This window comes from Phascolarctos cinereus, unplaced genomic scaffold (genome assembly GCF_003287225.1).
Source record: "Phascolarctos cinereus isolate Bilbo 61053 unplaced genomic scaffold, phaCin_HiC Scaffold_9;HRSCAF=440, whole genome shotgun sequence".
In the NCBI taxonomy this organism is placed as follows: domain Eukaryota; kingdom Metazoa; phylum Chordata; class Mammalia; order Diprotodontia; family Phascolarctidae; genus Phascolarctos; species Phascolarctos cinereus.
In genome coordinates, this window is record NW_027556402.1 from 166,300,075 (window position 1) to 166,324,408 (window position 24,334).

A 24,334-nucleotide genomic window follows, 5' to 3' on the forward strand; every position below is an offset into this window, starting at 1 on the left:
TTTGTTACAATATATCTTAATCCTGTGCTGAAGAGCATTACTGCTTTGCAGGTAACATAAAGCAAAACAGATACTTGAATGTGTTTCTAAATAGACTCTGTTCCCACACTCCCAATCCCTCTCCCTCCATTCATTGAGAAAAACACCACAAAGTATATTCTCAGTTAAGGAGGAGGGAAAAAAGAGGATACCAGAGAGAGCAGAGAGTGATATACACAGAGTCACAGAACTTGAGTTTGAACCCCTAACCTACCATTTCTACAATCATCTATTGTCTCTAAATGTCATAATTTATCGGCAAAATAAGGAGGCTGGAATAAAGGATGTCAAAATGCTCTTGTACCTCTAATCTTATAATCCTGTGGCCAACAAGAGCATAAGGGCACTGTTAGGGAGGCTGCCTCATCCCTAGAAGAGACCTAAAAGGGTGAGCATAGGAAGAGTGTGCTGTAATCTTCTTGTACTATATACCAACTTCCAAGACCAAATTATCAAATTTTCAGAGCAAGCATTTACAACAATCAGAAAAGCTATAAATCGAGACCTGATTTGTCGTTTTGTTGATGAGCTAGACTTAAGAAAATGACTGAATAATGTAGACTAAATTCAAAAGCGTGTTGTATGTACACCATTTTGGGGGATTTTTTGAGAGTGGCTACTAAACTTTAGTAGTACAATATTGGGTGAAGAGGAAGGAAAAGAGCTAATCCCAGTGTGGCAGCTTCCTATTTTAACAAATTATTCTTGCTAACTAATTGCTAAGTCACCATGATGAAGTGGTTCAGAGAGCAGACGTCTTGGTCAATTAAACAAAGAACTGGGTTTCAATTCAGCCTCTGACACTTACTAGTTGTAGCAACTACTCCCTAAGACCGTGGGTTGCCTAGCTGTTGCCAAGATGAATTAGTTGCCGTGCTTTTCATAATCACGAGTTCCAAGAACCAAAAAAATCATAGTTTTGAAAGAAAAAACAAAACAAAACACTATGGGCTAAACTGTGTTGTTTCTGCCCTACTGAAGGATACTTACTAGCAGCACCTTCTATGTAATATATACTTCTCTAAAAGAGAAAACTAATATTTTAGGAAAGAATTAAGCAATGCTTCAGGAGACTGGTATTGCTTAATAAAGCCCATGATTATACCATCCTACTTATATCCTTTCCCCCAAATTGTAGTAATCTGCTGTCACTGTACCATTTCAGTTGTATCCTCCCCGCCCTCTTACTGTATTTTCAATGAGACCTGCGTTAGTTCTAAGTAGACAAACAATGTAAGGCAGAAATGTCCTTTAGGCTTTGAACAGCACAACATTTTTTGAAAAATACTTCATGTGTATTCTCAGTTGTGTACAAATAAAATTACATGCACAAGCCTAGCCAATAAATTAGAAATTTAACCTTATGAGGTTACATTTATCATGCTTCAATTTCCCTGGGTGATTTGCCCTTTGAGTATTACATTCTTAGGAAAGAAGTCAGAATCCGTTTCTATTTACTTATGCTCTTGAATTCTCTGAGAGCCAACTACATGCGAAAATTTAAATTAAGGGATATTCATGCCCAATATTTTTAAGTTGAAAGGTGAGAGTGTAAGACATATCAAAAATTATTCCTGATCATGGGATTCTATATCCTTGATCCTTTTCTCATTGAAAATATTTTCTATTCTAAAAGGAGCTTCTTAGAACTTTATTTTTACAGCCCTGAATTTTTTTAAAGACAACTATCAGTTACATATCGTGCAGAAAGACGCACCAAGGTCACTGGTAGTAAGGTAAAGGTTCCCTTGGTTTCTGACTTTCTTTGATTGATAAAAGTTGAGCAAAGCATAAAGGGCTTCTGAAATCTTCCTCCCTAATAAGGATGTTTATGCCTGACCTGCAGGACTGTGTGGAGGAGATAGCAATTCAAGAATTCCTCTGAGCAAATAAATCCTGAATAAACAGCTACTTGATTACCATTATAAAGGGATAGTATGGAGCCAGTGCATTTGTCCTATTTGGTCTTATATTGCATTGTTTCTGATTTTCATGGATTCAACTTCTTTCACAGAAATTATTGTAGAGCAGATGCACTTTTTTCCCCAAATATGGCTTATAAAAATTTAATGTGGCCTTTAATCAGTATGTATATAACACACACATTATATACACACACATAATAACTAGCATTTATATAGTGCTTTGCAGAAAAAAAGATTTGCAAAGCACTATAAACATTAACTCACTTTATCCTCATAACAACCCTGGGACATGGATGCTATTATTATCCCTATTTTAGAAATGAGGAAACTGAGGCAGACTTACATTAACTGACTTGCTGCCAAAAGTCACACATCTGATAAGTATTTGAGGCAAGGGTTGAACTCAGGCCCTCCTGACTCCAGCACTCTATCATTGCACCACACACACATTTCACTTTTACAACACCACTTGAATACACTTCCTTTTCTCCTCTGACACTGTCACCACTATGGAACAGGCCCTCATTACCTCACACCTGGAATGCTATAATAGCTTGTTAGTGGATCTATCTGCCTCAAGTCTCTCCCCACTCCAGTTCATCCTCCATTCACCACCAAAATAATTTTCCTAAAGTGGAAGTCTGACCATGTCATCCCTCCTCCCCCTCAATAAACTCCAGTGGCTCCCTTTTGCCTCCAGGATCAAATATAAAATTCTCTATTTGGCATTCAAAGACCTTCATAACCTCACACCTTCTTACCTATCTGACTCTCTACTCTCCCTGTACTCTTTGATTCAGTGACACTGGCCTCCTTGTTGTTCCACTAACAAAATGCTTCATCTCTCAGCTCCAGTCATTTTCTCTGGCTGTTCCCCATGACTGGAATGCTCTCTTTCCTTCACTCTGACTACTGGCTTCCCTGGTTCCTTCAAGTCCCAAGTAAAATCTCATCTTCCACAAGAAGCTTTTCTTAACATCTCTTAATTCTAGTACCTTCCCTCTCTTATTTCCTATATATGGCATATAGATACATATAGATACACATATGCCATATATATATGATATATATGTATATATATAGAGAGAGAGCCTGTTTGTACATATTTGTTTGTTCATTGTCTCCTCCATTATATTGGGCACCTTGAAGGCAGGGGCTTGTCTTTTGCCGATTTTTTTTATCCTCAGCTCATAGCAAAATTGCTGACATATAGTAGGTGCTTAATACATGTTTACTGACTGATACATATATTAAATGGTATACAGTCCCCCATTCTCCTAAAATGTTTGCTAATAGACTAGAATATCTCAATAATATACTTTGCTATAGAATGAGATTTGAAGAGGTTTGTTTACTAAAGCGGCAAAAGGGCTGCTCGTCAATAAGAAAGTGAGCACTATAGCATGGGCTTTTCTGCCATGTTTCATACTCAGGAAAAAGTACTGGTAGTAAAGCTCCAGTGAATGTATTCACTGAATAAATTATGCCAATTTTACACATCTCTGGATCCTCTAAACCCATTAGATTACATTTTTAAAGAATATGTTTCATCTGCTCCTACTGGAAAAGCAAATGGTAAACCACTCCAGTATCTCTGCCACAAAAACCCCAAATGGGGTCATAGAGTTAGACATGACTGAAACGACTGCACAACATTCATATAGTTCCCAAATATTCAGAAAAAAATCCAATCTATGTGGTATTCCTTTTATTCTTGCTCTTGTCCTTTTTGAGAAAATAAATAAAATGATAACATGGATTTCAAGTGTTTAGAACATTTCTGGACCACTTAGTCCCATCAGATTCCCTTTAACTTGTGATATTTGTACAGTAATAGTGATACTTCAAATATGGTTTGAAAATATTTACACATATCACATGAGTGTTTCATATTTGTGGCTATATTGAGTTTATCTTAGCAGTTTAAGTAGAAATATGAATATATGTTAAGAAAATAGGGATAATTCATTTACTTTATCTGTAATACAGGGATTGACATAATATTTCCAAGGCTTTCTTTATTCCCATGGAACAACAGAAAAATGACAATAATCTCACCACTATACGTATTAATATGCTGCTGTAAATCTATTAAACAAGCGTATTCCTTTCATAGGCCAGGAACTGTTCTAAATGCTGTGGATAGAGAGAGAAAAAGTAATCATTCCCTGCCTTCAATGAGCTTACTATTTATCAGTGAAAATAACGTGTACATAAGTAAAACCAAAATATTTAGAAATTAAATACAAAGTAAGTCAAAAGGACATAGAAAACTGGGAGATCAGGAAAAGTGTCATGCAGGAAGTAGCTCTTGAGCTGAGCTTTGAAGGAAATGAGGAAAAAAATGCATACCATGCATTGGAATCAGGATGTTCAAAGGCACAAAGAAGGAATGTGAATCACGTGTTACAAGGAACAAAAATAGGTATTTGAGGCTTAAATGAAGAGTTTGTTAAGGATGGTAATATGTAACAAGCCTGGAAGATTGGTTGAAACATAATGAAAAGGGTTTTAAAAGCCAAACAAAGTTGTTTGTATTTTATTCTAGAGACAATAAGTAGCCATTGTAGCTGACTGAGCAAGGAGGGGACATGTCATATTCCTGGCCCTTTCTCTTTTAAAATATTTTAAATCATATAATGAGTTTCATAGAACATGTTCTGTGCTTTTAAGAACACTGATTTGCCAAATACATGAAGGATGATTTAGGAAAGGGAGAGACTGAGGTAAGGAGACAATTTCTAAGGGTATTCCAACACCCCAAGTGAGAGGTGGTGAAGCCTCAAGAAAGAGTTATAGCCACGTGAACAGAGAGAAAGCAACAGATGCAGAAGTGGTTTTGGAGGTGGAATTCACAAGCCTTGACCACTAATTGAATACAGAGGATATGAAAGAGGGAAGAGTGGAAGATGACTAATAGGTTACAATCCTGTGTTACTCGAAGCATTGTGGTACTCTCAACAGAAATTGGGAAATTGGAAAGAGCGGTAAAAAAGATAATTAATACTTCTTCGGATAGGGTGAGCTTTAGATGCCTACTGAATATCTACTGGAAAGATCCAGTATTCAACTGTGACTCATATACTCTGATCAAGACAATGATCCAAGATAATTCCAAAGGATCCATGTCAAAAAATTCTTTCCACCTCCAGAGAAAAATTGATGAATTCTGAACGCAGATTAAAGTATGTCTTTTTAATTTTTAAAATATTTATTTTATTTTTTGTCTGTGTTTTCTTTTTGCATGCCTTCACATGTATAATCGACATCAAATTGTTTGCCTTCATAAATGGGGAGGCAAGAGGAAGAGAATTTAGAACACAAAATTAAAAAAAAAGATTGTTTAAAAATTACATGTAATTGGGAAATATTTAATGAAATAAATAAAAGCACATTTTTAAAAGGAGAAAAAATAAATTTAATATTTATGAAGTGATCTTAATAAATGTTTTATGATAAACTACATATTTACCAGTTACTGAATTTACAAGTCCTTGTCAAGAAAATCACTCATATAATGCTATACCATTAAGGAAATTAGAATATGTGTAATGAAAGCAAAGAGCTGGCACAAAATAAATTTAAAATTTACTGCATTCATTTTTTAAGATGTCTTTGAATTTGGTCTTTATGGAAATATATTTGTACAGAAATATTAGTTTTTCTTTTTCATAATAAGGGACTTCTATTCTCTTAGTCAAGTGACCAGGAGGAATATTTTTTTAAAAGCGAAGTACTTAGTGTTTATTATAAACTGAATTTTATCCTTTTATAATAATGAAAATTATATATAATGAAAATCAATCAACAAACATTTATTAAATGATAACTGTGTGCTAGGTTCAGTGTTAAACTCCAAGGTGGTTTGTTCTTTTTGTTTTTTAAAGGGAAACAATCCTTGCCCTCAATGAGCTTAAATTTTAGTGGTAAATGATACCAAATACAAATATAAATTAGCATTTATATTATTATATTTTTACATATTTATAAATTATATAGTTTCATATATTCATATATTTTAATATATTTACAAATTACATATTTAGAGAGAGAGAGAAAGAGAGGGAGACAGAGAAACTAAGACATGGAATGAGAGTGATGGACATGTGGGAGAGGCTAATACGGGAGAGTACAAAATAATTAAAGATAAGTGGTACCTAAGAGAGTTACTCTGTGGCTTTCTTCTTTATGCTTCCTTCAAAAATCAAAAAGGGGCAGAAACACTCATCATATGGCTAAGTTTGAAAAGTAAAAGAATAAAACAATTATTTCCCTTTTTTAACAGGATAAAGAATAAACAGGAACTAAGTAATCAAGTTAGAGCTCCTGCCCTTTATACCTTAAAAGAGCTTAAGAAATGAACACATGAAAACCACTATGTCCACGAACAATTGATAACACTAATTTAATAGCTACTTGAACAGGGGGCTTGGATAAAATCCAGACACAGACTGCAAAAGAAAGCCATATGGATTTGATTTCAGAAAGGAGGATAAAAACAGTCTGTGGTTAAAATAGACAAGGGCTAGGAATTGGTTTTAGATCTTCATTATAATGGAATATAGAGATGAACTGAAAGACTCAAATGTTGTCCAGGAAACTAGAAGGAGTTCTCAAAATTGACTACTTAAAGAACCAGTGAAGGCTGAATATAATTGAGCATGCTGAATAGTCTATACTATAGGAAGTTGAGAACAGAGGGAAATATTCAAGAAGAAACTGTACTATGTCTAAAAGTTGCTTACTGTTGCCCAAAGACAACATTTCAAGCATGTACCCATACCTAAAGTCAAGGATTAGCAATTAGTAATAATAAACTGATGTAAACTCCCAGTTCAAATATTTTAAATCAGATTCTAGGTTGAAATCAAAGTAATATATCTGGATAATTCAGGTCAGAGTTGAATCTTAATCAGAATTATCTGAATAACCTGGAGTTTTCTTTGCAAAGATGCTGGAATGGTTTGCCATTTCCTTCTCTAGCTCATTTTACAAATGAGGAAACTGAGGCAAATGGGGTTAAATGATTTGTCCAGGGTCACACAACTAGTAAGTGTCTGAGACCAGACTTGAACTCAGAAAGATGGAGTCTTCCTGACTCTGTACTGACACTATATCTACTGAGCCATCTAGCTGCCCCTTAGGCAGATTACCTTCGATTTTATAGCAGTTTCACAACATTCAACATTTACTAATGTGGTCTCTAGGTAAGATAAGTGCTAAGCTCCCATGGTACAAGGAAAGGACTGCATCTTCATGTAAATTTTTTTCTTAGGCTATAATACAGTATTGAAAATTACAAAATCCAGTATTAACAGACCTTTACAATTACTAGTTATGTAACTATAGACAAGTCCCTTAATGTCTCTGAAACTTGCTTCATCATCTGCAAAATTGTGGCAAATACCATCTATGTTTATTCACAGGATTTTATGAGGTTTTTAATGAAATAATTATGTATAGTACTTGATAAAACTTGAAGTACTATATAAGTTTCAACTATAGATAAAGAAAAAAGAAGTTATCACACTTTTAAGCACTGCCTTCTATGGTTATATACATGCCAATGCCAAGGCCTTCCATATCTGTCTTGAGTATTATGCATATAAAAGCAAACTGAAATTAGATATTTATTGCATTACAAAATTGGTTTTTATTCCCTGTGTAAAGGCAGTTTTTATTGTTTTTGGTTGCAAAGGACATAGTAACATCTAAAATTTAAAATTCTATTGCAACGTCACACATCTAAGAAAGAATTGATAAAATCTAGTCAATAATGGCAATTTACATGTATTCACTGAGTTGATCCATAACTACAGCTCAATTCAATTTTCTTTTCAGAGAAGTAAGATATTCACGTTATTTCCTATCATAAAATGCTAATACTATAATAATTAAAAGTAGTGTTGATTTCTAATCTGCTTGAGTATCTTGTACTTTGCAAGTTATTGCACATCAGGGTATCAGTAGTGACCTTCATTTTTTTTCCATAATACTTGACAGTAGATCAAGAAAGAAGAAAAATAGATTTTAAACATTTTAAAATGTTATTTGCTACTACAAAAGAACCTCAATAATGTGTTGTGATGGGGAAAGGCCATCAATTTTACTTGTTTGCTTTCTAAATAATCAAGGAAGTTTTACAGTTGATTTCCTAAATTAAATTTTCTTTTCTGCTACCACACTGATATTTCGGAGTTCAAAGATACTTCTCATCCATTTGTTTGAATGGCTTTGAAGATGAACTAAGAGAAAGTAGCCATATCCTGGCAACTCTCCAAGATCAGGGCCAGAATTCTGAGTTAGAAGGATTACGGGGATAACCTAGGCTAAGAATTCTTCCTGTGATCTTTTAATTGCCCAGATTTTTTCTTACACTGGCAGAGTTCCCTAGTGAGCTCTTTTTTATTCCACAACTACATAGATGAGTTTAAAAGCACTATTATTAAAATGTAAAATTACCTGCAATATCCTGACAGGGCACCAGAGTATGTTAAAATGCCACATAAAACACTGTCACAATTTCCTAATTAGAAAGAACCTATAAGCACTTTGTGAAGCACCTACTGTATGCTATGCACACATTAAGTTACATACTGGGAAAACTTCCTCTGATCACAACAAAGTCAATGGAAAGAGTAACACAGAAGGTACATACCTTCAGGAATGTCAGATTTTCTAACAACTGAGTGCTCTAACTCTGTTTTATCTCCTTCAAAAAAGATTTCCATCAGCTAGTCACAGACTTCACATGAACATAGCAAATCCAAATTGAATGGTTTTTGTGTTTACTCACTAGTGAAATACTATTTAAAGATGACACATAGGAAACATGCTAACTTCATATGACTTGAGCACATATCCTCATTCTCTTTTACGATTAACTACAAACAGGCTTTTTTATTTAACAGGGATGAGAAATCATCTAGCTTAAATATATCTGGTCTGAAAACTGTGATTCTTTTTTTTTCTCTTTTTTTTTTACTACTCTGTCACTATCAATGCATGAACAAAAGGGACTGTGTTGTATTTTTCTTTGTCTCAAATGACCATATTCAAAGACTTTCAAGGGAACTCTGGAATGCCAACTCTCATCTATGTGCCTCAATTAAGCATCAAGGTAGGATAAACATTCCTATTTGAGGATGACACATGCTAGTTGTATTATGTCCAAGAATACTCCAGAGCCTTGAATCTTTGTCATCATCCTCATCGTCACCACTAGCATTTATATAGTGCCTAAAGGTTTACAAAGCACTTTACATATGTTAACTCCCATCTCATATCTACTTTCTGAGGTAGGTAGGTGTCATTATTATCCCTATTTTATAGATGAGGAAACTGAGGCTCAGAGAGAGAGAGAAGTTATGTGAGGATTGCATGGCTATGAAGTGGGGCAGAATCTGAACTCAAACATTTCTAACCCTAATTACAGGACATAAGTCACTATGTCAGCTAGCTGTCATACTACATTACCTACATGACATATAGTAATAACCATTCAAAAGTTTGACACAGCCATTCACACAAGACACAATGGTCTCTAAAGAACAGGAAATGAGTATCATAATTGCACAGTGAGTGCAAGCAGGCTTTAATATATAACAAAGGACCACCAAAAATGAGCAGGAAGAAAGAATATAAATAGTATAACTGTAAATAAAGATTGGCTGGGCATAAGACAAGGGTGAGAGGTAACAAGCAGACAGCCTGAGTTTTTCACTATGCAAGAGAAGCAGAGAAGGCTCCTGCATACCAAGTGTTGTTTTCCTTTTGTGGGATGCTAATGGGAGGACATAGGTGGGAGAAGCACAAGGCAGTCAGGCATGGATGGATTGTGATTTTTGTCAATGGAAGGAACATCCAATCTGATGAGATCATGGTGTCATTTCAGAACACGAATAAGAAGAAACCATACACTGATAACATACCAACATGGTTATGGAATCAAGCAATACCTAGCAGATCCATTTTGTCTAAAAAATAAGGCTTCAAAATAGCCTTAAGAAAGGATCTATACTTTCAAAACAGGAAAAAAAAAAGATGAGCACAGGTCATAAGCCAGAATATGAGAAATATGTACAGTGTGTATATTAAGTAAAAGTTCAGGGTGGGATCATTTCTTAGCAAAATAAGTAGGTGAACATGAAACAATTAATCTAGGAAGTATACAAAATCAATACTGGGAAGCATAAGAGTAACTTTCTAATGTTACTTTCAGATACTATGTTAACTGTATACTTCCTTCAAACATCACAATGCTTTGGACAATAAAAGTCTAAAAGTAAAAGCAGTAAGTCTAAACTGAAAGTAGAATTTAAAATGGTAATATATAACATATATGTTATCAGTACATGATTAATACTTTTAAATAAGGCAATTTGGGATAGGGATACTGGTAGAAATGCTGATTGTTCATAATTTTGCATATATGTTAATAATTCACATTCTCAAAGGGAAATGAAGAGTTACTAACACTATAACTTGTGACATCTCAAACTAAATAAATTATGATTCCATCTAAATTTATTGTCATATATATATATATATATATATGTATGTATGTATGTATACACATACATACTCATTTCTTGGTTCACACTCCCCAGTCAAAACTTTTCTTTAGTCCCTTAAAGAATGTGGTAAAGATTGTTAACATTGTAGAAATCAGGGAGTCCATTATTGTACCTGACTTTTGGTTGCCATGGAACCAAGGTTGGAAGTCATGACAGGTGACTTAGAACCATTTTTTACATCTCTATCTCTCATTGTTTAGTTGATAATGTGTTTTCATCCATGGTTATCTTGAGTCTGATTTGTATTTGAATGTAATTACGCATATATATAGTCTCTCCAACAGAATGTGAGTTCTTTGAGAGCAAGAACTATATTACTTTTGTCTTGATATTCCCATCTCTGAGTCCAGTACCTGGCATACAGTAGATGCTTAATAAATTCTTATTGATTGATTTATTCCAATCTCTCCCTGGATTAGAAATACATAGGGGCTTAGAAAAAGTGGGATTTGCATATTCCTCATGCACAGTTGCTAGTCATTTCAAATTTTTTTTATTTATATAACAAAAGGATATTGCATTTGGAATACTGACACATAAGGTAGAAAAAATGGGCCCAAAATTAAAGGAAGACAATGCTTTACCACCAAAAAATGTCACCTTGAAAATATATAATATCTTTTGACATTATGATTACACCATGTAGGACTTCGTGAGAGGTAATGCAGCCATGCATGTGAATTGGGGGATAATCTTTGTGTACATTCTATGTCTCTCTTTTTAGACTACAAGATCCTTGAAGGCAGTGGCTGGGTCTTTTGGTTCACCTCAGAATCTATCATGGTGCTTTTTTAAAAAGTTTAAAATAAAACCCTGCTAGTTTGTTGAGTGAATAGAATTAAGGAATGGTAGCAAATTGCTCTGTTCAATATTCAGTCTGAATTCAATTAAACTGGTTGTTTTATTGACCATTGACACATAGCAGATAACACAAATTTAGGCAACAATCAGCCCTTTCTCTGGATGCAGTCTGAAAAACAGGGTTGGATACCGAAACATTCCTTCATCTTCATCTAGAAGACATGTCCTTAAAATTCCTTGCCACCCTTCTTCTTCCCCCACACATATGCCAATGGGTTCATCAAGACCAATGATACTTAAAATCACAAAGATAACAATAACTTTGAAAAAATAATGAAGAAAACGGGTCAAATTTAAAGTAACTACACAGCAGAGTAATCCACAATGCACCTATAAAGGACACCAGTGTGGACATAAGAAGCAGGTTTCATTGATTGCAAAATGCATGGAGTTTGTAGTTTATAAAATAAATGTCAAGTCCTCTTCCTTATTATGTATATTCTCTTGCTTAGTGATCTTATCGACTCTCTTATTTTAAATTATTATGCTGTGTAGACAACCCTCAAATCTACATCTCCACAATCACCTAACTCTCCCTAGTATGCAAGTCCTGCATTTACATTTCCCCACTGGATAGCTCAACCTGGATGTCCAAAAGCTCCTCAAACTCAAGATGTACAAAGGTGAACTCATTCTCTTCTTCCAAAATCTGGATCTTTCCCTAACATCTCTGTTTCTATTGAGGCAAGCCGATTTTCCCCATTGCCCAGGCTAATAACCCTGGAGTCAGCTTGGGCTCATTTCTCTCCCTCACTCCACACATAATCAGCTTTCAAAAGCTGTAGATTTTATCTTCACAGTACCCTTTGCCTTTTGTCCCCTTCTCGCACCACTGCAATCACCTTTGTTCAACTGCTGATCTTCTTTCATCCAGACCACTGCAGTTGTCTCCTAACTGGTTTTCCTGACCTACTCTAATCTCTTTTCAATCCGAACTGCTGCAGAACTCTTCTATACGGGTCATTCTGGCAACATCTTTTAAAATTTTCCTATTACCCCATCTGCATTGTCCTCTGGTGAAAACACTATCTCCTTCCTCAGATCTCAAGCAGTTCAACATGAGCCTCTGACTTCACTCACTCATCTCACTGTCTTATATTTCAATACACATTCATGACTTTCCCCCCACTCCCATACCAAACAAAGTCAAGTATGATTCAGTCTTCGTGTGTGACTCTCCAGTACATAACCTAGTGCCTTGCACAAAGCAGCCACTTAACAAATGTTTGTGGACTGAATGATGCCAATATAGAACCAATAATAACTTCATTGTTATAGGAATGGAGGAACAAAGTATGAGGAACATAAAGTCAATATAACCCAAGACTGACTATATTACTATGATTATTTCCTTACAAACTAAAAAGTGGAAAACTTAAGATTTTTATAAATATTAATGTGTAAAGACACGAATTCACACAAAGCAAAAAGTGAATGAAGAGGTACTAAAATTAATCACAATGTTGCAATGGCTGACTTTCTGACATCATTTAAATTATTTTGAGAAACCTGCCTGAAATAAGTAGAAAAGTCACGATTAAAAACAATGAAGACCTAAAAAGCTAGCTATTTTAACAAGAGAAATCAGACACATCATCCATGTCTGTGTTAAATGTCACTGAAATCACTCTGCTTTGATTTCGTAAATATGCTACTGTCTATTTTGGATAGCAAGTATTCAATATCCTTGATTTCCTTGGGGATATTATTGGCAAAATTACACCCAAAAAAATAGAAGTATGTTTTGTTTCTTATCTTTTTCATCCTTTATCTAGGAAACATCTACTATGTCCAAGATGCAGATGAGGATGCATGATGAGAGGGGGAACCAATATTTAGAAGGTGTTTGAAAGGATAGGACATTATTGTCCTACCACTTACCCTATGTGCAGGGCATTGTTTATGTGGTATAATTTAATGGAGCCTTACAAGACTCAATCTGCCCTAATATATTCTCTGTCAATGTACTGACCTCCCCTCTAACCTGGACAGAAGTTTCGAACATTCATTGGGCTTAAAACACATATTTATCATCTGCACAGATGCTATTAGGGAGTAGAAGAGGGTCTTGAGTTTCCTTTAGCCTAGCCACATTAATTCATCAGTTTGGCTAACTGTCACTGCGGAAAATATAGAGAGCCTAAAACTATAGAGAAGAGATACAATCAGGGTAACTATCAATTCAGTAGAGCGCATAAGATATAGACCCTAGAAATAATCTTAGAGAACAAACCTCTAATTGTATAAAGAAACCAAAGTTCTGGTAGGGGGTTATTTCTTTAGTATCAAATAGCATAGGACTAGGCTGAAGGTATTCTGACTCCCACTGCAATCCTCCTTAAATTTGTCATAATATCAGTCACCAACAAGAGTATGAACACCAGCATAAAGCACAGCAGTGAGTTTTAGTTGTATGTACGTGTGGAGTAAGGGGCAAGCATGATCACAGGGATAGGGAAAAGAATGGAGGCCTTCAAAAATGTGATACCAATGAAAAAGGATCAAAGGAGCAAGGAAGAAAGATGTTAAACACTTTACTAAACTAATAGGCAATTTTGTCTTTTAGTTTGGTACCCTTCCCTGTTCAAAGCCATCTAACCTTCATTAGGAATATATGCACTGGGATTTTCTGCTTTTTTTTAGCTGAGATCTGTTTTATCTAGTCTTGCCAACTCATGTCTCCTAATATTACATTTCCATATTCAGGTCATATGCAATCATGTTGTTGCCCTCTTCTCATCCTCTACCACCAAAGATAAATGGAATATGAGAATATTCCAATGAAAGCTCTTTGAAGGTAGAAACTGCTTTGTCTTTGTGTCCCCAGCACCTAGCACAGTGTCTGGTGCATGTCTGATAAGAAATGCTTATTGGGTTAATTCATTACTCTGTACTTAATACCCATATGACATGTAATATGGCATGTAGTTTATTTTAAAAGAACTGAACTTAATGGTCTGCACCTCTTTGGATTCTGCTAAATGGGAAGATACAAAAGAAGACCTTTGATTTATGATTGAGCTGTGCCTTATTGCTCATTCTCTTCAACTTTCTAAGACTTCAGGTACTTTCTTTCACCATACTATGCCATTATAATAACTTGTTTTCATTAGTTGCCCCAGTTTATGCATCGACGCTGGAAGGCTTTATGTTACTGTGCTGTAAATTATCTTTTCAAACTTTAGAATGAAAATAAAGCCAAAGCAATTAGTTATAACTGCATTGTCTCACACAGGTTGGAATGAAATGGTAAATATTTGAAGTAAAACCAATTAGGAACAAGGACAGCATCCAAAATGGTCTTTTCATGGAAAATCCAAATGGAAATCCAATACAAATCCTGATTAAAACCTAACCAAGCAAGACACTCCAGATTACCTGGATTCCAATTAAATATGACAAATGAATACTTGACAGGTTTCAATTCCAATTCTATTTATGTCAGAATGATCCATTAATATGGAAGATGAAATTACCAGAATCCCAGCAATTCAATTGTACTTTACAGCTAGACAAGTAATCTGAAAACTTGGACCTAACAAAACTCTCCCTCAAATGTCAACTGCTCCATTTAGAGAAACTGAAGTGCATCACTTCTCCTTCTGTCATTACCTACAGAACACTGCTAAAATGAATTTCTGCAAAGCAGATGACAAGCCACTATATAAATCCAGAATTTTGAAAGCAACAGCAAAATCCCAAGGCCAGAAGGATCACTTTCATAATGAAAGCCCCCACCTTTGTCAGGGCTCAAAATAAAGTGACTGTGGCTTTTTTTATTTAATAAGCAGTTGAGAGTGTTCCCTGGGGAGCATTTCAAATTAAGTGTTTTCCCTAATGATTGTGTCACCTGTTACTTATTCTATGGCATGTTTCCTAAAACATTACATACATGTGGCACATAGTTATGTTTTGGTGAATCATTTTTATCTTTCTTCTTTTTTTTTTTTAGAAATTAAATATCCACACATGAACTAAAACTGTCAAAGCATCTTGAAGATGATTTAGATTACAATCGTCAAGAGGTTAAATCTGTCTACTAATAAAACAAAATGTTTTTGAAGAACCAGAATAATACATAGATGAACATTTTGTCATTTGTATATTTTTCAACAGATTAAGAAAATCTTTATGTTCAATGAAAGCTATTGGTAAGGATTAAAAATTCATTTCAGACTTATAAAGTATATGCAAATTCTGCCTTCCTATTAATATACTGTATAAGTGATACAGTTTTCCAGAGGAACCTTATCACTGGCCAAATGATTGCCAACATATATCTTAACTACACAGTCAACAGCATTTCGATTTAAAATTAAAACTTCTTAAAATCTATCAAGTGTGGCTCAAAAGGGCTCTTCAACTTAAAAACAACAGCATAACAGACTCCTTCTGCCCATATAAATACACACTGTCATACACACAGATAAGCATGCCTTCGTAGCCATAAGGCAAAATGCCAATTTGAACCCTAAGTAATTAAACAACATGGACCATCAATCATCAGATCCAAGATCAGACCTACTCAGCCAAACACTAATGGTGAATGTTATCAAAATAATTATTTAATGAGATTGACTTTAATAATAATTTCACTCTTGGTCAGTTATTCCATTCTATACTATAATGCCCAATTTCAAAGTTGCTATATAAAAATATATCAATTTTTTATTTCTAATGCATTTGTTAATTTGCATATTTTGACCACAGAAAACAATATACTTTTTAAAGGACAGTTTTGTTTCAATTTGGGGACAGAACAGGGAAGGAAAATCACTAAGTATTAAGCCAATTACTGAACTCATCTAAAGCCAACTTGTGATTTTGTACTGTCATGAAAATACTTGAAATTCTCCTTCCTCCTACATGTAAATACACATTTCTACCTATGTATACATATGTATGTATATACATACATTTCTACCTATATATACATATATGTATATACACATACTTCTACCTATATATACATATATATGTATATATAGACATTTCTACCTATATATACATATATATGCATATATATACATTTATAATAATTACAAAGATAATCAAAGCTTCAGCATTCCACAGACTAACAAAAGCCTATTATTTTGGGTATACACTACTAGTAACACTTATGGCCTGAAAATAAATCTATTATGTGTCCTGGCAAATTTTTTAAATGTTATAAATTTCTAAATGATTTGTTTTTCATTCTGGGCCCTAAAAAAAACTGTCACTAAATATTTACTATTCTTTTTCTAATGTAAAAAAATATGAATTTAACACCTCACCACAATATGAGAAAAAAAAACGTGTTTCTTTCCTTCCTACATAAATTAGAATACTGCATTTAAACTGGCACACTCTGAGAGGACTGTCAAAATGTACTATAAACTTTATTCTCCTCCTCTGACTCTTGTAGCACCTAGTTGAAGCCATATATAAGTTTTGAAACATTTTTCTTAGTCCCTAGGAAAAATGAGAGTTGAGCAAGGTGTTTTCATTGCCATTTTCTTTCAGTAAGACTGGACATTTACAATTGAAGAAATAGTTGCATGACAAAAATGAATAGAAGAAAACAAGTACATGAGGCCTTTATCAGTTTCTGTTATAAAGAATTGTGCCTGGATTGTTTCCTCCATATTGGCTGCTTCACTGACATTTTTATAAGCAAATTTACTGTTTCAGAGGAATAATTTTAAGATAATGGAACAATTTCAGTTGATTTTATTTGTTGAGTTATGATCCCTTATTTGGTATTCCTGCTTTTTAGCAAACCTTATCATTTTAAAATAAAATAGTTTTAATTTAAGCTATTTTATTTTAGTTTTTAGACTGACCTTTCCACAAGTCTACTTATTATGGCTCTCTAGCGTGATTATGTGTGTGAATGTTGTGTTTGTCCCTACCATTTTCCATATGCTCTGCCTCACCAACACTGCCATCCGGCGTAGTCCTCTCATAGTTGTCCTCTGGGAGTGGAAGGGCACCCAGTCTTGGCCCTGATGAACTCTTACTGCTTGGTGTTTCTGACTCCTCCAGCCCGCTGTCATAGCAACTCTGCAATGACCCCTGATGTGGGTCCTGAGGCTGACTCACAACAGAAAACGTCACTCTACGAAATGGCTGCAAGAGAAGAGATTCTGAATGTCACTAAATGTGAAGGCTTTGAAATAAATGATTTTAAAACATGAATTAAGTACAGTAAAGCCTACAACTTACTAATTAAATATTTTAAAACATTTCATAAATTAGGTACTAACTTTTGAAATGGATGCATTTCTCTTTCAGAAAAAAGGTACAGAGCAACAGCAATATTAGATAAAAGTACACATAAAAATCTTGATTGATACAAGAACAAATTCATACTTAATAACTTTAGAAGCTGTCACTTCTGATATAACTATAACATATAAATTGTATATACAAATGAATGCCTGTGATTTTGGAAGTCAACAAGTCAAGTCAACATGCATTTATTAAGAGTTCATTCTGTATCAGGCACTCTACTAAGCACTGGGGATACAAAGAAAGGCAAAAACAAAACAAATATCCAAAGTGATCACTGCTTTCAAAGAGCTCACAGTCTAATGGAAGCTGGTGGGAATAAAGTTATCACATTATAAAACATGCTAATATTTAAACACTTCTGACAGAAAAAAAATTGTCCATGGTTGGCTATGTTTATATTTCACAAACTATCAAGGCTTTACTAAAGGTATTTGATAGTAATAGTATGATGATGGATTAAAATACTGATCATTATAGATTGATGTTTACTCAAATATTAGATAAAACTGCGTGCATATAATTTTGACCCTGAATTTTAAAAATGGAAAGATAAGCTGGTCAATGAGAATGAGTGAGGACATTTAGTGGCCAGTCCAAACACTACACTAGAATCCACATACTATCATCGACAGGAAGGCCCCTACACAGTCGAGTGGAGAAATCTATGAGATGTACAGAGGGAAACATAAAGCAGTTACACAGGACATTCAGATTTGTAATCTATATCACTGGAAGGAATAGCCTCATTAATGAGATGACAATTCCACTGGAGTAAATGGATATCCATTGCAGTAAACATTTATTAAGTACTTGTTATGAGATGCAAAGATGAAAACTCATATAGTGTCTGCCCTTAAGTAGCTTACAATCTAGTAGAGACTAAGATGGACAGAATTACTATAATGTTAGAAAATTATTAAATTCATAAGAGATGCCAAACAACTGAATTTGAGAAATGCAAGGAGAGGAAGATAACCTTTGGCTATGGGAACAAGGAAGGTATCTTGGAGGAACTGGTGCTTGAGCTGAGGCTTAGAAAAGGAGAAGAAAGTCAACAAATAAAGATGGTTGCAATCCATTCCAGGTAAAGGGGTATAAATATAGGGAAGAAAAAGGAAAAAAATATAGATCAGAGGACAATGAGTTGATCAATAGAGATGTAGCACAGAGTGAACATAAAATATCAAGTAAGCCAGATTGTCAAAGGTTTTGAGTAACAGTTGTATAAAAAGGTTGGATTACAGTTATTGGAAGGAAGGAAAGAACATTTAGTAAGCAACTACTCTATGTCTAGCATTTTGCCAGCACTTTATAAATATTATCTCATTTGATCCTTACAACAACCCTGAAATGTAGGTGGTATTATTATTTGTATTTTAGAGATGAGGAAGCTGAGGTAGACAGAGGTTAAGTATCTTGCCCACGGTCACATAGCTAGTAAGTGCCTGAGGTCAGATTTGAACTCGGTTTCCTGACTATAGCTCAGGGCTGTATCCATGGTGCCATCTAGTTGCCAGTTGTTGGTGGTCAACAGCAAACTACTAGGCTTTTTGAGCATGGAAATGCCATGACAATATCTACATATTATTACATACTTTGGCACTGTTGTTAAAGATGGATTGGATAGGTCAAAGATGGAAAGAACTAACTATATTGAGGACAAGAAAAGAATTAAGTAATGGGCAGGACCAGTGCTCAGGGTGAATAAGATAATGATAACTGATGATGGTGATAAATCAGAACTATTTACTTTTCTTTTGTTTTCCCTGCAAAGGAAAACACCCTTGTGTTGGAAAGTTCTTAATAAAAATAGTTACTAGAGAATTGAAATCTGATATAAATATGGAGATAGTAAAGAACAAAACAAAACAAAACAAAACAAAAAAACCCTAGCTACCTTTGATTCAAGTTACTAGGCTCCAAAGAGCTACAGAACAGAAGATTGAAAGACTGGTGATCATGATTATTGAACCTCTGTCAGTAATTTCTGAAAGATCATAGAAAAATGCCAAAGGTGTCATAGGCTTAGGGAAGGGCAAATATTGTCCCAATTAAAACAACAACAACAACAACCCATAGATGAGAATGGGTCTGCATTTTATAGGTCAATGGACTTGGCTTTGATTTCTGGTAGCAATTTAGAATATTTTATAAAAAGAATAGTTAGTATATTGAAAAGGAAGCAGTGATCATAAAGAGTTAGCAAAGCTTCATCAAGAAAAAACTATGCAAGACTAATCTCATTTCATTTTTTTGACAGGGGATCGTTGGTGGGGTGTGTCGGGGATAGGAGTGTTACAGTCAAAATTTACCCAGATTTTAGTGAAACACTTGGCTGAGTCTCCTGTGCCATTATTATGCATAGATACAGGACAGATAATGGTATAATTCAGTGATCTGGAATTTGGATGTGTAAATCCCAAAATAGTTATTGGGGCAGCTAGGTGGTGCAGTGGATAGAGCATCAGTCCTGAAGTCAGGAAGACCTGAGTTCAAATCCAGCCTCAGACATATAACACTTACTAGCTGTGTGATCCTGAGGAAGTCACTTAACCCCACTGCTTAATCAAAAAAAAAAAAGTAACAGTACAGTATAAAACTGCAAGAATATCTGGAAATAAAAAGAAAATAAATTACTATAGAAAAAGTCAAAAGGCAAAAAGGAAGTGAAGTTCACATTGCTCAGTATAATTCTCTGCATACAGAACTTATATTCTTAATTTGAGCTTCATGGAAGAGTAATTAAGGACAGTTAGGCAGAGCTACTGGTTTTAAGACATAATAACAAGGGTCATGGAAGGACAGATGGAATATATTTCAAAAATCAATTTATATTTATCATCTTATTTCTTATCTAGCATCTTTATATTTATTATCTTCCAAGTAATTTTTAAAAGATTCTCTTGTCCCTAATTCAGGAAAAATGTTCAATACAAACAAAGAAATCTTTAAAAAACACACACACAACAAAACACACATATGAAAACAGTCCATAGGACAATTAGATAATTCACTTTGAAATACAAATAGATATAATTGTAGCTTTATGTTACAGATGGCTTTCACAGAATGAGGGCTCACATACTAAAGGACAATGTTTATTAATGGAAAGTGTTCATAGTCGTTGAATAGTTTTTCTGAAGACATTATTAGAGATTACAAATTTTTAAGGATTGTTTTATATTTGATAAAGAATTATACACTACTCAAGGCATTAGGCAAAATGTAAAGTCTACATTAAACACGGCACCTACCTGTATGGAACTTAGAGCAGAAGGCCATAGCATATACATAGATAAGTATAATGCAGGTAAAATACATTAGAGAAGTGAAAGTGCTTTGTGAAATTGAAATTTGGGAGAATAATTACTGATTAGGATATCGAAGGAAAGCTTCATAAGGAAGGCAAATTTAGTTATGTTAAAAGAATGGGTAGGGAATCTCATAGGTGAAGAGGACAAAGGAAAACAAAGGCACAGAGATGGAAAAGAGAAAAATGAGAGACAGAGACAGAGAGAGACAGAGAGAGAGAGAGAGAGAGACAGAGAGAGAGAGAGAGAGAGAGACAGAGAGAGAGACAGAGAGACAGAGAGACAGAGAGAGAGAGAGAGAGAGACAGAGAGAGACAGAGAGACAGAGAAAGAGAAGAGAGAGAGAGAGAGAGAGAGAGAGAGAGAGAGAGAGAGAGAGAGAGAGAGAGAGAGAGAGAGAGAGAGAATAGTTCAGTTTGTCTAGAGTGTAGAGCAAATGGCAGGGAACATCACGCAAACTATCAAACTATGATCAGAACACAGATTCTGAGCTGGACAGAACATTAGAGGTTTACCCCTCTTATTTTACGGATGAGGAAACTGAAAGAGGGTTAAGTACTTTGCCCATGGTCATATAGCTTGTAAGTGTCTGTGGTAAGACTTAAACTCAGATCTTCTTGACTTCAAGTACATTCCTTTATCTACTCTACCATCTACCTTACTTTCACTCAGTATGACCCGGTTACACATTTATAGATAAAAAAGTAGGGTGGTACCAAATTGCGGAAGGCCTTGAATGCAAGTCAAAGGAATCTGAACTTTATTGACTGGATAATAGAACATGATTGAAGACTTTCTGGTGATACAACCTAATTCAATCATGAAAATAATTTTTAGTTTAAAGGAAAGACTGGAAAGGAAAGAAAGTCAAAATATTAGGGGATAATAGTCTATAGAAGGGTGAATTAGGGTCTATATTTGGTTAGTGACAATGAAAATTAAAGAAATAGATGTAAGAGGTTGTGGAGGTCAAATCAACAGGTTTTTGTAAAGTACTAAGTTTGAGAAATGAGAGAAGAACAGTGGAAGAACTTCCATACCTACATGAATGGTGGTGCCAGTGGTAGAAATAGACCACTTATCATGTTCACACCAGAATACAGAATATTGATTTTTTTAAAGCAGTATTCCTATTTGCAAACATATATTCATTTAAACTTTTATTTTACCTAAATATGCTTTTACTTTCAAAGCAAGTTCTGTATATGAATGGAATTTATATTCAAAGACAAAAGTAGATTATTTAATACAGTGGTTCACGAAAAATTCAACTATCTTCTATACCCTCAAATTGCAATATTATATTAGAGGGCTGCATTGTAATAGCAGCATTGTATCACTGACTCATGGGCTCTCTTTTGTAACATATTGACAAAATACCATTCTTTCAACTGTACAATTTGATCTGCAATATGAAGCAAAGAAAAAACAAACCAAAAAAAAAAAACCCATGGAGTACACCAATCTAAAATCTGTGGGGGAAAGGAACATTTAGGAAATATGAGATAAAATAATTCAACACACATTTTTCCAACTGGAAATATAATGGACATATTAAAAATTCTTTTCTGGTTATGCAACATAGGTCCTGATGCTAATTTCATATTACTTACATTTGCCAGTAGAGGCTGACTGAAGGCTAAAAGAGAAACTCTGTGTGTGTGTTTCTGTGTGTGTGTCTGTGTGTGTGTATGCCACTGAACAAGTGATTGACATCATATCTATTACTTTTATTACACTCCATAGATTTAGTAAACTAACAAGTAGGGGTGAATGGAGGTAAGGAGTTAGAAAAGCATCACTTCTCAGTGGCAGCCACAGCCCAATAATATTTAAAGCAGTCGGTATTCAGGGAAGTTTGAAATTAGAATTTACAGAGACTGTAGCGCTTCTTGAGATTGAGGAACTGAGAATGTTTACTGTCCCATTCCAATAATCTCCAGGATGTATGTTATATGACTTGCTATATCTAAGGCTACTTCTGATTCTTTGTTCTTTAAGACAATCTTCTTAAAGGATAATGAGAAAGTGCTTCCCCTACTATGTTATTAGCAGGGATGAAAGTTTTGAAGAAATTATAGAAGAAGCAATCCAGGAAGGAAATCAGCAATTCTGTTAGTTTCCTCAGAAAAGAAAGGCTCATCAAGGGAGCTGTTTCCTCCTTACTGAGGAGGAAAGTATGGGCTCTTAGATGCAGACATTATATAGCTAATCTTAAGTAGTGCTATCCTCCAAGAAAACATTCATTCAATCATTCATTCAAAACACGTTTTTAAGCACCTCCTATATCTGGGAATTTTGCTAGGTACTGATGCTGCAAAGACTAAAATGAAATCTTTCCTGGCTTTAAAGGGACTTCTATCCCTTGGAAGACAGGGATATACTCAGAAAAATAAAAAATATATACAAAGCAATTATCTGGGCAGTGGAGAGAGGTACTAGCAACTGATCAGAATCAGGTAGGCCTCAAGTAAGAGGCGGTACTTGAAGTGTACCCCGAAGGGAGCTAGTGATTTAATGAGGCAGTGGTGAATAGGGAGTGATTCAGGCATCAAAGACACAGAGATGTATCTGAAAAATGAAGAGGGGATGCAAAGACTTTATTATGATTTCATGGCTTCATATATTCTGCTGAAAGGAAACTCACGAGGTCATTTAGGTTGACCCCTTTACTTGCTGCTGCCCACTTCCACTGATTTATTTGAGAACAAATGTTAAGATTAAGGGAAATCTAAAAGGTATCAAAAGTGACTTTGAAGTACCAGGTAGGAAAACTGAAGGTCTTGGAGATGCCAGTGATTTCATCTTCTTCCCATTGAATGTCTTGACTTTGTAAGCATAATTAGGCTGTGCAAAGTGAACACCTGACTAGATAGTATTTAAGAAGAGAATCTACTTTTTTTTTTGTCCCTTGCTAAACAATGGATTATTGGCAGAGGACAGGATAAATCTCATAAAGATCACAAATGAACACTGATGCACCAGATTTGGTACCAGAGCATGTGGCTTCAAAACCTGGCTTTACCATTTATCAGCCAGTATTTCGACCTGTTTCCTCATCTATAAAATGAAGGGTATGGCCTACCTCACTTCTAAATATCCTTTCCAGTTCTAAAATAATGACCCAATAATACTGTAGAAAGAATGTATGTGGCAGTAAACTCTGAACTAACCAAAATTTTTAAATTGAATTTTGAAGGAAATAAAGAAAAATACTAGATTTTTAAAAAGTGAGTTCATATCCTTAAAAGCAACAGATATGACATTTAAAAAATAGAGGAGGTGGCCAATAATTTCCAGGAAGAAACCACAGGGGAAAGGATCAAGAACAATAGCATCATATTCA

The 24,334-nt window shown here is 34.7% G+C and overlaps 1 protein-coding gene across 3 annotated transcripts in view; it reads right to left on the reverse strand.

Annotated features, from left to right (window-relative positions):
* PCDH7 (protocadherin 7) overlaps positions 1-24,334 on the reverse strand; it is a 481,617-nt gene that overhangs the window by 257,135 nt on the left and 200,148 nt on the right. For 2 of the 3 annotated variants that reach the window (XM_020992170.2, XM_020992191.2), the window contains exon 2: positions 17,296-17,512. In XM_020992170.2, the coding sequence (XP_020847829.1) occupies positions 17,296-17,512 (217 nt within the window). The remainder of the gene's footprint in view (positions 1-17,295; positions 17,513-24,334) is intronic. The other variant, XM_020992180.2, reaches the window with a different exon arrangement.